This window comes from Notothenia rossii, assembly GCF_949606895.1.
Source record: "Notothenia rossii genome assembly, chromosome: 6".
NCBI classification, from domain to species: domain Eukaryota; kingdom Metazoa; phylum Chordata; class Actinopteri; order Perciformes; family Nototheniidae; genus Notothenia; species Notothenia rossii.
Genome location: NC_136909.1, coordinates 69,487,319 through 69,501,331, shown reverse-complemented (window position 1 = coordinate 69,501,331; position 14,013 = coordinate 69,487,319). Strand labels below are relative to the sequence as shown.

At 42.4% G+C, this 14,013-nt stretch overlaps 1 protein-coding gene and 1 long non-coding RNA gene across 4 annotated transcripts in view; one reads left to right on the top strand and one right to left on the bottom strand.

Moving 5' to 3' along the window:
* The window catches only part of LOC307043661, a 401,538-nt gene that overhangs the window by 303,018 nt on the left and 84,507 nt on the right, over positions 1-14,013 (top strand). The window lies entirely within an intron of this gene.
* The window catches only part of tacc2 (transforming, acidic coiled-coil containing protein 2), a 50,527-nt gene that overhangs the window by 10,441 nt on the left and 26,073 nt on the right, over positions 1-14,013 (bottom strand). For all 3 annotated transcript variants that reach the window (XM_079688217.1, XM_079688219.1, XM_079688218.1), the window contains 4 exons: positions 4,100-4,203; positions 2,446-3,823; positions 600-654; positions 292-499 (listed from right to left, as the gene is read on the bottom strand). In XM_079688217.1, the coding sequence (XP_079544343.1) occupies positions 292-499; positions 600-654; positions 2,446-3,823; positions 4,100-4,203 (1,745 nt within the window). The remainder of the gene's footprint in view (positions 1-291; positions 500-599; positions 655-2,445; positions 3,824-4,099; positions 4,204-14,013) is intronic.

The following is a 14,013-nucleotide window of genomic DNA, read 5'->3' as shown; positions in this document are numbered from 1 at the left end:
TAGATTGGTTGCGCCACAGAGCCTTAGGGAAGAGGTGGCTCTTTTGGAGGACAGAGGGCAGTAGAGAACTCCGCCATATTATTTCACCGCCAGAACAAAAATCAATAATGTAGCTAAATTAATGTAGAGGAAAGTGGCAGGTGGCTGTACTGTAAATGATGGTTTTAGCTTCTAATATCTTTTGAGCACCACCTATCTGCAGTCTGCTTTGATCTATGTCAGCATTTATCAGGACACAGGTGGCTGGAGATACAAAAAGAGATCTGAGAGAGTCAGACAGCTAAGCCTCACCTGGAGTCTGATCAGGAAGACTGTTCTCATTAACAAAGGACGAAAGGTCGCTCGGCTGAGGGAAGTCTTGCTGCTCAGAATTCAAATCTGCATCCACGTTGTGTAGGGATGCCCACTTATGACTAGTGGAGGAAGCCAGCTTCTCCTCATCTGTGGCGTGGTCGTCCTGTGGGTGAAGGGAGGGAGTTTCATCTGGTGTAGGATCCTGCTACACCGAGAAGGTAGCAGTGAGATGGGAGAAGGAAAACATTTAGCCAGACAGTGAGAGAGCCAAGTGTACATAAAGAAATAAAGAATCAGGTACACACCTCGGATGGGTCAGATGAGGATTTCTTTGGCGACCTCTTCACTCTGAAAGTGTTACTGAGAAAAAAAAGTTCAATCGTCAAGATCCAGAGTCCCTCCGGGCCTTCAGTACACAACTTTTAATCAGATCCAACAGTCACTGTCTAACAACAAATATTGTAAAATGTTTATAATTGCAAATCCTAATATGACAAACTGGTTCTGCTTTTGCATGAATGACAGGATATTTCCATAGAGCAGCATTACCATAATGTGAAATAGTACCACTTACTGTGTGTGGCTGAAATTCACAGAACAGTGACACATTGTGACAAGGGATGAATCTATATTTAGTGAGTGCACAGAAGTATTGAGAAATTAATATTATGTTATGAAGAGTTTACTTGTCACACAAATTAGCGATGACATTGATGCATACACAATCTATTACTGTAGATGTGGTTAGTTGAAGGTTCTTACTTTTTCTGTTACCTCAGTTTTCAATTTACAGATCCTGTGAAACATGGATTCTCAGAGGATTTGTAAAAAAGTTCTTCGATTGCAATTAACCACAACCATCATAATTCATTATCCTGTTTATCATCAACGACTCTAAGAGAAATCTCGAATATCTGGGCAGCACTGTGTCACTAGTAAAAAAAAAATTACCCATTGAATCAAGGATATCATTCCTAACTGAACTCATAAGGGTTGAATATAAATGGGACAATAACCCTAAAAAACGTTATATATCTATTAAAGTATTATCATTATTATATTGTAAAGCTTTTCTCAACAATAGCCGACAATGAACACAAGAGGGAGCACACACCCTTCCTGATACACACTTGTGGATGTGACACAGTGGCATATCAGTAAACACTTATCTATAAAAAAGAGATACAAGGTATTTTGTCGGCTTCAGTAGAAAAAGATAATAATAACATTTTTTCCATTAAACTGAATTTGTTCCAATATCTACACTCTGGAGTACGTTCTGAAAGAAAACATGAATTCCGTGTAAATGTTTTGACGACCGACCGTTGAAGGCAGAAAAAAACTTAAAGGCATATCTCCATGTGTTTTTAAGTTTGTCTTTCGACAGCATATTATTGCAATCTGTTGCAGTGACCTCTATTGGAAGAAGCATTTAAGCCTTTAACACTGCTGACCACACCCATTGTAATACAACATTGGACTTTTGTTAACTGTAAATGGCAGTGTGTGTGTGTGTGTGTGTGTGTGTGTGTGTGTGTGTGTGTGTGTGTGTGTGTGTGTGTGTGTGTGTGTGTGTGTGTGTGTGTGTGTGTGTGTGTGTGTGTGTGTGTGTGTGTGTGTGTGTGTGTGTGTGTGTGTGTGTGTGTGTGTGTGTGTGTGTGTGTGTGTGTGTGTGTGTGTGTGTGTGTGTGTGTGTGTGTACTAATTGTACAATTATGTTTTTACCATACATGTGTCCCACAGTTAAAACAAAAAAATGGGCAGGATTAAAACTGTTTCAATGAATTGTTTGATCATGGGCTCAAGGGATTATGATGTCTCTGTTAATATGAAGAGGAACATCAGGGCAACATGCTGCTTTTAAATAAGTCACATGGAATTGAGGGTCAAAACGGGATGGATGGTTGTGTTGTCCCTGTACTTACAACAAACAACATAGAGAAGACACACCCCTGGACTTCCTGTGACATATGAGAATACACAGACACAGGTGACAGAGAGGCAGACAGAGACATAATAGACAAGAGAACCACGTACAAACACAGACTAACCTCACCTACAGAGAAGCAGACGTTCCCACACATACATACATTGTTCTGTAATTTCGTGTGGACTCTCCCATGTACGGCCCTTGTGTAATTGTTAACTTACGATTTGATAGGAGTTTTCTTCTTCTTAGCAGGTTTGTTCAGATTTTGGTCCTGCAGTTCCCCAATGTTGTCATTGTCAATTTCATTGTCAAAGTCATTGGATGACAGTTCAAAGGAGGCGGAGGCCGTAGGAGGGGAGTCGGCTATCTTATTGGACGATTTGAAAGGGTCTACAGAGTCATCAAAGTTATTGGAGTCAAAGGAGGGTCTTGATAGTTTGGGTGAGTTGGGGATGCCTTTCTTAGTAGTAAATGGGTTGAAGTTGGGATCTTCCCACTTGTCAGAGTCAAACTTGTAAGAGACTGCAGGAACAGGGATATCCTCCTCGTTGCCATTGTGTGTTGCTGTAAGATCGTTGTCCAGCTGCTCCGTCTTAAGCGGAGGGGCTTTCTTCAGCCCCAGCCTTGGTTTCCTCAGAGGCATCTTCCCACCAGGCTTCTTGCCCAATTTCTTAGGCGGGGGAGGGGTCGCCTCACAGCCCTCCTCAGAGTAGTCAAACTCCAGCCTTACTGACTGACGGTTGGGGACGATGGGTTGCTCTTCAGGGTTTGTGATCGACTTTTCAAGAGGAACTGGTGGACACGGCTCCACAGCAGATACAGAGGGATTCTCTGGAGGGGGGGCTATAGGAGCACACACAGGACCTTTACGACCAAGAACGGGGGAATTGGCAACCTTACTTCCTCCAGTATTGAATGGGTCAATGCTCTCAAAATTATCTGGATCCCATTTGTAGGAGGTAGTAGGGGGGATGGGGGATTCGTCTCTACCTGCTGGACTGCCCGGGAGAGAGGTCTCCTCCTGGCACAAAGGTAAGGCAGGGATAATAAGGCTCTCCTCTTGGCTCGTATGATTGGTCTCCTCCGGCAGAGGAGGTGGAGTCTCCACACGGTTCTTCCTGGTTCTGCGGAGGGTTCCTCCGGGGCTCGGGGTTGCAGACCCTCCCTCTGCTTCCTCCTGAGGCTGAAGAGGGCTGGCAGTACGAGGTGTTGCCCGGTTCTTGATCTCCGGGGTGCTGCTGGATGAGGCTGGCCTCGGACTCTCTGGGTTGGAGTTCTGCCTGAGAAGAGGCTTCTTCTTCAAAGACCCAGAACGGACTTTCTTGGGCCTGCGGAGCGTCCCTGGTGCGCTCTCGGTACCTACGCTGAAGGATTCAGAATGTAGACGGAAGCCTTCCACCGATGATCCGTCCAACAGACCAGCACTGTCTAGTTCTCCTGCCTGGAGGCTGAGTGAACGGGTAAGAGCAGAAACCTCTATGTTGTATTGGCCACTGGCTGCAATGGGCCGGTCCTCATCAAAAACAGTACACGGGGAATGGCATGTTGCATCAGCTGAGGGCAACTCAGAGGCAGGATCACTGACTGAGGAGTCTGCTACTGCAAAAGATGGAGAGACGTAACGTAAAGAGCTTTTAGCTGCTAAAAAGCATAACATCCAAATTGAGTGAAAGTAGTATAATGATATGTTTGAACTGTCTTATGTGTTAGATTGAAACGTGAAACAGGAAGCCTTCGTGTAGACAAAAGCTGTAGCTGACTTTGTTTAACACTAGATGGTGCACACAGCCTGTCTTACACCTGCATATTTATGGCGGTGTACCAGAGCATCATACTGAGCTTTGCACACACCATGGCAACATTTTCTTACTCTACCTTTGTCATTGGATGTTTGCTGGGTTTGGGGATCTATAGGATGAACAGTCTTCACTGGAGTTGTGGCTTCAGGGGTCTCAAACGCTCCATCAGAGTCTGAACTCCTATAATAGAAGATGAGCATACATCAGACTGATATCACTTTAACTGTAATGACTCGGAGTCAGCGACGCCATGCGAGGGTGATCATAACTTCTCTCCTTCAGAAACAGGACATCACGAAGGATACTTTCATTTTCGGTATCAGGTTGGAGGCAGGTGCAATTACATGTACAGTATGTGAAGAAAATAATCCCTCTGCTGGTATGTGTGAGTGTTTTCTTTTTTTGTAAACTGTAATGTCTACAAATGAAAACACTGAATCTGCAGTGAGGTGACAGATAATGACAGAACTGAGACACTGAATAACCCCACCTCATCACACTCATGCAACACCCGTACAAGTCCACCTAAAGGTTACACAGAGTAGGGAGGGACTGAGGGGAAAACCGAGTGGAAAAGAGAGCAATTACTATTTTCTGCAAGATAGGCTGTAAAATAAATCACACCGTTATTCTGTATTGATTATTCTCAGCATTACACATACACACAAAGCAAAGCCCTCCAGAAAACCGGACTACGTAGGTCGGTGCTCCACTGATCAATGTATAATCTGGCAATATGTCGCCTCAGCCTGCAGCCTGTCTCACCTCTGTCTGATCGGCTCCAAAGCATCCCTGATCCTGCGGTCATGTTGTGAGCTCCAGGAGAAACTCCGTAGGAGCCCCAGACCGGGATCAGAGCCCGGGCTGTCACCGTCTGATGCCCCACCCAGCAGTGTGTCCCAGCCCCAGCGAGCCCACTGCAGTGGAGACAGAGCCTGCCACGTACTCACTGCCATGACCGGCTACTCCTCTCCGCACAACGATGCTGCTGCCTGACACACAGGTAGACGCCCACTGCCTCTTCTTCAGATGATGACTAGAAGACCACCAGTTCCAATCTTCCCTATTGTTTTCCTCGTTTCCTCTGTATTTTAATATCTCTTTGTTTCTAATCTACAATCTTATTTCTTTCATGCTGCTCTTTGTCTATTGCAGCCCTATCAGTCTGTCCCCTCTCCTCACCAGTAGGTAATGATGCCTCCCAATCTAAATGAGACTGGCTGCAGAAGCCCACTGCCTGCATACTGTATACTCTCTCCCCCCTTTCTCTCTCTTCCTCTCCTGCTCTCTCTCTTGCTCTCCCTCCAGTTTCCTCCCTCCCTCTACATGTCTTGCTCCTGAACTACTTAGCTGTATCCACCGAGAAGACAAGGCACCCTATTGCCCACCAGCCATGCATTTACCATCTACCAGTACTTCACCAAATGAATATCATGTCCCTTAATGTTTAATGCATTTAAATGACTGTGTACAAATGGGTCATTCATACAGACACACTGAAACTGAAGAAACCTCCTTTCTTTTGATAATACTGAATCCTGAAATTATATTAGTGTGTGCATGTGCAGGCGATGGCTTCACCAACACATCCTTTGACAGTATGATTTAAATGAGTGTTTCATAATGTCCATATAAAATGGTAAGGAAAATGTCACGACTAGAGTAAACTGTGTCCTTATTGTGGATCCTTTCACAAATACAAGAGCCTAGGTGGTAGAAGAGACAGGGACTCCCATGGTTAAATGACACCTCTATGTCTGCACACTATATTGATTTAGCTCATCTATAGGGATTTAGCTCAAGGCATTGTTGAAGCCATTCAGCATCCTTTGGGGGCCATTTGTCAAACATGTGCACGCATACATGGATCAAATAAAAGCCAGTAGTGCAAAAGACATGGGGGGCCTATAACACCATCACGCCATCAATTCTGCCGATGCAATACAATTCCGGGCTCACCCACTTATTTGATTGAGGTGGCTTGTAATAATTGTCTATTGCTGTCATGGTCAATATGTCGACTTTCCCTGGGGTCAGATCACAGCAGAGATGGAGGTGTATCTAAGTCAACACTATGGCAGGAGTAACACGTTTACTTAAGCCCCAATGTAATTTGCTGTGAAATGATATAGACTACACAAGCTCCAACAGGGTCTAAATTATATGAGAAGCCTTTTAATTATATTTTTCTATAAAAAGTGCAATAATCTAACCCTAACCCTATCCCTAACCCAAATGAGGCAAAAGCACTAGCAATACTTTGGGTAGTGTGATGCAGAAATTAGAGCACATAGTAAAGAAGGGAGCCAGAGCTGTAATCTCTGTGAGGGTCCAGTGTGTCCCAGCAGGATCAGACTGGTCTGCCTGGAGATCCATCTGGATCCTTCACTGGAAACCAGGACCATAGTGTCACATGGTCGGACAGGCAGTGACACAGACAGTTCCAAGGACAGGACCCACTTACAGAGAGTCAAAAGAGCTGTAAGAAATGCAGCGCTCTGGAGATTTAGTTTTAATGTGTGGCATTCAAATGTAAATATATATATATAATTTGTTCATAGGATGATTGTAAATAGAACTTAATACAGTGATATAATAAGGAAATTGGGTCTAATTTCAACGTTCCGTCCATATCCTTGCAGAGGATATATTTCACGTGACTGCAACACTGTGTTGCTATGGTAACAGAAGGTTCCTCCCGCCGCCATATGTTCCACGCTGGCAGGAAACACGTTGGAGGCTCACAGTCTAGCACACACACACTGAGGCTTGCCTCACGTGGTACAGTGACGTGTTATATGATATTGAAAACAAATAAATGCACATTGAAAATGACGCAAGCCGCTGCTGCATAAGCATTATTCATGAATAATTTTGGTGAAAGCAAGAAAAAATACATAATTATGTCTTTATTCTACCTTTTTTGTTCCTCTCACAATGCTTGATATTGATATTTGGTATTTATTTAAAACAAATCATACAATGAAATGAGTGATGTAATTAAATAAATAAAAAGGTTGAATAAAATCAATCTTGGAATATCTCCTGTGTTTTTTCAGCAGCTTTTGTCTGTTCTGGATGCAGACAATAAATAGAAAGAGGAAAAGCTGCGCTGAGTGGGTGAGCAGTCAGGGTATGGGGGCGAATAGAAACAAAGAGAGCAGCAGTGAGTAGCAGCCTCTCACAGGCGGAGATGACTGCCTGGAGACAGGATCTCTGCAGCGTGAGCGGGGCAGGGAGACGCTGCACTTCAGACAGCCAGACGTGTCTAAAATATAACTCTGCCTGTATAAACAGCTTTCACTGTGCTGGAGGGAGAGCCAGCGCCATCCCCGGGGAAGAGGTGGAACTGGGCTACACTGACAAGAAAACCTAACATCACATAACATATATATAGATATATCTATATATATATATCTATATATAGATATATATATAGATATCTATATACATTCTTCCCAAAAATAAGGTGTTGGATATGCAAAGCAAGCACTTATCTGCTCTTTGTAAAGATTTGATTACAGAATTAAGGAGAGACTAAATGTGATTAGCTCTAAGCAGCTGTGTGGTTAGCCTCAATGGATTAGCTGCACCATCTTCATCAAAACTCTCCATCTGCACTCCAATCATCTATCTTGTTTTCCGTTCCGTTCCGTTTCCTCTTTTTTGCTCCATTTCTACAATCATCCAAGAACCAACATGATATCTCTTCATTTTTTGGGAGCTTTCTATATCATGTTGATTTGTGATCTTATGATATCATTTTGGGCATTAAAGGATCTACTGATTAAAGGAAAAGAAAAAGAAAAAAAGTAAAATGGTCTATGTAGCAATTCAATGCACTATTAATTGTTCACATGCTTTGCCTTATCATACATATATGTCACCGACTGAACTAGGATTTATAAATTAACCAACATAATTTCCACTTAATAAAGTAACACTTTTACTACAGTTGGGGTTGAAAAGATAAAATAACTGCTGATTTAAGGGGTTTTAGGTGGGAGTTTTAACCCCTATTTTAGTGTATAAATACAAGTTTTCTATCCTAGAAAGAAACATTGTTTTGCAGTATAAACATGAAAATACCTGGAAGTAAACATTTTACACCAAAAATATTCATTATATGATAGTAACTGTAAATGTATATATATATATTTTAAATAAGGAAGAGAGTAAAATCATATGATATATAACAGGCAGTTATACCAAGAGTCTGTCCCTCATGACACCATAACCAGTGTATGAACTGGAACTAAAGACACCAACAGAGGGAGCTCCTGTGCTTCAATCCGGTGGAGTGTCTGAATCTAAAGCATGACATCATAGTGAAACATCATAACAACCTATTTTTATTTTACAAGAGCCTGTCCAGTTTCTCCACACATGTGATGTGGTGAGCCAGCATGCAGGGGGAAAACGTTGTAATGGAAAAAGAGCACATAGTGGCTCTTGTGTTCTTCAACTTCAGGAAATGAAATCTTATGGAGAATCACTCTGCACCTTCTGCAGGTCATATAAACAGAGCCACGAGTCTCTCCATCCAGACTGATGTCAGCTCTCAAATCTGGTGTCCCTTTAAAATCCAATCAGTCTCAAAACAAAGAAGCAATTGAGAGAACTGAGTGTCAGACTAAGATTATGTCCACGTGTAATACCTCAGTGAGCCTAATCTGAGACTTCACAAGCAGATGGCTCACTAACCGACAACAGGCCAGGTCTGTGAGACAGAGCACCAGCAAGGAGGGGGTTAACATATCCATTTTGAAGATGAGATCAGATGCTGGGTTCATTCAGTAATATCCCAACCCTCACCAACACAAACTCACAAACAAAGTGCTCACTAGTGTAAGATTTCAGAATATAATGGAAATGAATTTGCTTAAAAGGTGGGGTATGTAATTTTGGAGAAACCAGCTCGAGTGCGCTAGAATTTGAAAATACACAGCCGGAAGAAATCTGCTACTTCCTTACAGAGCCCCTCCTCCAACACACACGAAGTTTGTGCACAGATGGAAGGCTGACAGGCAGGTAGGCCATCCAATCATTTTAGCGGGCCGGCTCAGATGATTGGTCATGCTTTTTACAGTACTACGGCTTCCACAGATGATATATTTTGAATGGATTTTTTGTCAAAGCACTTAAGATATTCATTGCTATCGGGATGTTAAGAGCATTCCATGGAATATAACAAAAAGTGTATCTCGAGCCGGTTTCTCAAACTTACCTACCCCACCTTTAAGCATTCATTTATTTTGGTTTGGTGCCTAACATGTTGATGTTTGAATGCTTTACATACTATAACTGCTTTTACCTTTGTTGCACAACTAAGGGAGTTTAACCAGTACTCCGTCCTCTGAGTTCTGAATTTATTAGAGCTTGGAGAAGAAAAATGACTTATGTATTATGCTATAAATCATTCATTTCTGCAATACAGCACACAGACACATACAGCCACTCTTTCCCTCTTATCCCTCTCCTCTGGTTCCCCTGATTCTTCTTCCCCGTGCAGTGGTGTGTCTGAGATATAAATAAAACAGCAAAGTGGAGCACTCTTGCTCGGTCTCACTCCCTCTCTAACTCTTTCTCTGATCCACAGTTATTCCTTAGTTATCTTCTTCCACCCCCCACACAGCGCGTTCTATTTCAACACCGTCACTATGTCTTGCTTCTATAGTCCTGTCCTCCATCACACAGAACAAAACATCTCCCCACCTGCCTCCCAGCGGCACCTCCTGCACTCATCGCCTGATTCTGGTTCCCACAGGCTCTTCTGAAGCACTACCATCTTTCTCAAGCACACACAGTACTGCATCCGAGGCACACTCATGAACATGTGTCTGTGCACGTGCTCACATTGTCTCATCCGTATTTACATCACAAAAGCACACAACAACAATGACGTGCTCAATACGTCAAATTGGAATAACGCAAAACATGCATTAAACACTGAAGAAGAGATGTGTGTCGGGCTTCATCCTGCAACAGTATATAACAACATGGCGAGCAGACTTTTACTCACAAGTGACTGCATTCTGCATAAGAGATCCCCCTGCATGCACAATGAAAAATATGTTGCATGGACGGCCAATTTAACGCCATGATTAAATAAACATGACAGAAAAGAGGAAGCACTTGGAGCTGCCTTTTGACCTTTTGTTAAATAAAGTGATTTTCTTGTTTTTGATCACACCTCTGCATGTTTACCCACAGAACACTGAGGCGGTGGAGTCACACTCACATGTGTTCTTGAGAGAGAGAGGGGGTCTCTCCTTGATCCATGGACTCGTTGGCTCCCATTCTCACCTAGCTCTGCCCCCCCTGGCTGCTCCTGTTTTCCAGCCACCCTCCACATCCACCCTCCTCCTCCCCCCTTCCCTCCAAAACAACCTCTCCTGTCGCTGTTGTTGCCGAGGAGGCAGGCAGCCTGCGTCCGTGGAGGTGAGTGGCGGCTGAGCGTTGCTGTGCTGCAGTGCAGAGGATGAGCCGCTCGCATCAGGAGCAAAGCAGAGGATGATTAAAGGCTCCTCACTGTCTGCACAGCATCCCTGAGCCGGTGCTGCTTCCCGGAATATTCCTCATTTGGTGGTAAAATGATGCAACACCAGAAGGAATACAATCCCTAAGAGTAAAAATGCCAAAGAGAGAATAATCCAAAACAAAAAGGATGAAATAACAATCCTGCTTTCTTGCCGTCTTGCATGAGGTACCTCCTCTGTGTTTTGCTTCCGATATTGCTGAGCTGTGTTGCTGCTCTTACTGCCTCCTCCCCCTCCACTCTCTCCCCTGACTCCAGCCTCCTGTGCCTTTAAAAAGACAAGCAGCTTTTTTCTCATCCGCTACCACGAGCCAAACAATAGCAGACCCCCCAAAAACCGCACTGACGAACAGGGGCTTTCTCTTTCACGTTGTCGGCCCCCTTCTGACACCCTCCTATGGCAACAGTACATGGCGAGCCTGCCTGTCTTCCCCCATCTCTCACCCAGTGACTTGCACAGTGAAAATGTCATGTGTGTGCCTCCTTTTCACACAATGGAAGCTTCCAGCACTCGGCGTGGCCAACCAGAGTGAAGCCTGAGGTAAACAATAGACTCTGAGAAACGAGTATTTCATTTCAAACCTTTATTTATCCAGATTGGTCCCATTGAGATCATAGATCTCCAATACACACCAATAGAGTATTGGTGTGTACTATTCAAATCTGACCCTATTGTGTTCTCTTTCATTCAAGCAAGTCTTTCTACCAGTCTACATTCAGAAAACAGACAATATTAGACCAAAATAACTCCAACTTTAAAATCCTATATTACATGTTAAAGGAGAATTATGATAACACATCAACATGTTAGACATAAGCACACATTTGCGCATAAAAGCTTAATTCAGAGGTTTCATTCGTGGCTTAAGAGATATGAACATATGTTACATTTCTAAATGAATTCAGTCTCTGGGATTAAATCCCTGGACAGCATGCATGGTTGGTGATCTAATTTACTGGCACTCTCATCAAACCATGAATTGTATAAAGGACCAGAAGAGCAATAATGATATTCTGTCTAGACATTACATTTTTCCTTTCATTTAGACATCTGTGTGTGTGGGACAGGGGCAGGGAATGCGTCCTGTGGGATGGAAATAAGAGCAGGTTCTTCAAATTTCCCATCCTAAGTCAAGGAACGATGGGAAAGAGAGGCATTTGAAATATGAGAAGAATTAATCCATTGTACACTCATGGGAAAGTGAGGGAATGAGGGTTCGCCACAATAGCAGATCCAGCCCGGAGCAATTGAAGTCGCACAAACTTACTGTACACAGGTTTCAGGTGAAGTGTCTCTGCCTGTGGCCTAAAGACACAGAATCTCCACTTCCACAGTAACATGTAGAACACTAAACCCAGGGATCATGCCAAGACTAACAACTCGTTTAAAAAGGGCCAGTGTTTTCATGTAAACATGGAGTCCATTAACTTTTGTTCACAAAGAATATCGATGTGTTCTAGTCTCGGATGGGCCTGTTGGTCGATGTTTTACAGCCCAAGGGGACAAGTAAATAGCTGCCCACTCACAACGCCAAACATACACCCCTAAAAATATTGATTTCTTCTGCCATCCCCACCCCCATACCAACCCAAAGATGTATCTAGGGCAGCAAAGAATGTAAGTGTGAAGTACAAATTCCTACCCTATTGTATTGCTGACAATAACATCCTCTCTGTGTCGCTACTTTAAGAGTCTGGCCTTGCACTGCTGTTCCAACTGCAGACTGAAGAAAAGGAAGAAATAAAACATTCATCGAACTCAGGCACTGGAAGAGATGGCTGTGGCAGTTCTTTCTGAAAGATTCATAACAGCGCTCCAAAGGAATCAGAATCACTAGATTTAAAATATGTGTAGCCTGCAGGGGATTGAATATAACAGAGCAGAATGTGATGGAACCATTTGTGGTGTAATGGGTGTGGATTGAAGCTTAGTGGAAAGATTGGCAATACATTCTTTAGTAAAGCATTTCCGTAGACAAAATAATATAACCTCAATTTTCAGTACTGTTAAAGTAAAACATGAGTTGTGATAGTCAAGACATTTAAATGATGAGTCTGAATCACTGGTAAAGTCTCCAATTAAACTACGAAAACAGACTGTATGCCCCTTAATTCGGCACTGCTGAACTCAAATATCCGAGATCATCAACAAAAGCATGACAAATATTGCACGCTACTGCAATCACAAGATCTATCCACAGGTCTTTGTGGGTGGTTAAAAAAGCTCTGCAAGTTGCATACTGTTTAAAGACATGTTTTGAGTAATCCTGGTTATTTCTATAGTTATCTGTATTATAGATATTTGTATTATAGATATCTATGACAACACCCTGGGCCGTGATCAGCTCTGAACATCTGATGATCAGGCAGAGTAAGAGTCTGGAGCTTTGTTCCTTGTTTGCCAAGAAAAGGCTGCATCGCTCCCATAAACAATCCCAGAGGGGATGAATTCCCAGAGGCTGTTTCTCAAAAACATTCACTCTTAAACGTTATCTGTGTGCATTCAAAGTAGGGATGCCAGAAACTGACCATGATCAAATTCGCAAATCGGACAGCCCTGGCGATTATTAATCGATTATTCGCCGACCGATATATTTTGGTTGAAACTAAGCCAGGAAAAAAAAGAAAAACATAAATAATAATTAAAAAAGTATATAAATAAAATCGAATTTTAAAAATAATTTTCGATTATGGAGACTGTAACGAATATTCGAAAAATAGAATAATCGCTGGCATCTCTAATTCAAAGTACATCCAAATAATACATTTTTAAATCATGTGATATTGTTTCTCTTTGTATCTACAAAGCCGATGATAATAGCTATCAATGGAGTAATCAGGGAACTTCAATTGGAAACCTTATGATACCCATCAACAAATTATCTTAATCACTGACAAGTGTTGTAGAGATGAGATAATAATGAGAACATGTTTGTCACAAGCACAAGTGAAGAGAGTTAGTTTGTTAAATATTTAAAAAACATTGGTTTATATACTGTCAAATATAGGACAGAGAATGCTGTATAAATAATCACAATCAAGGACATGGGTTGAGCTGATTTTTTTAAGGTGAATCTAGCCAGATCTGATGTGCTCCTCAATTGTTAGCTTTGTTCATGACTGAAAGCATAAGTTCAAAATGTGTGGGAGTTACTAATAGATGAATAATTAAGAATCATTATCAAGATCAGAGGAGAACCTTGAGTTGTTTTTGATCTCATAAAAAGGGATTGAATTTACTCATGCAACTCTTAATGAATCACTCAGTACTTCGTGTTTGTTTTTGGATAACTAACGTTTTGATTATCACATTTTAAAAGGGCAAATTTTCAACTAGAAAGAGGATTCAAGGACGTATGCTGGCAAGCATTTGCCCAGCGGAAGTGCCCTTGAGGAAGATAATCTAATACCATGAATCATCGAGGAGCTCCACGGGTAAAAATGTGATGTTA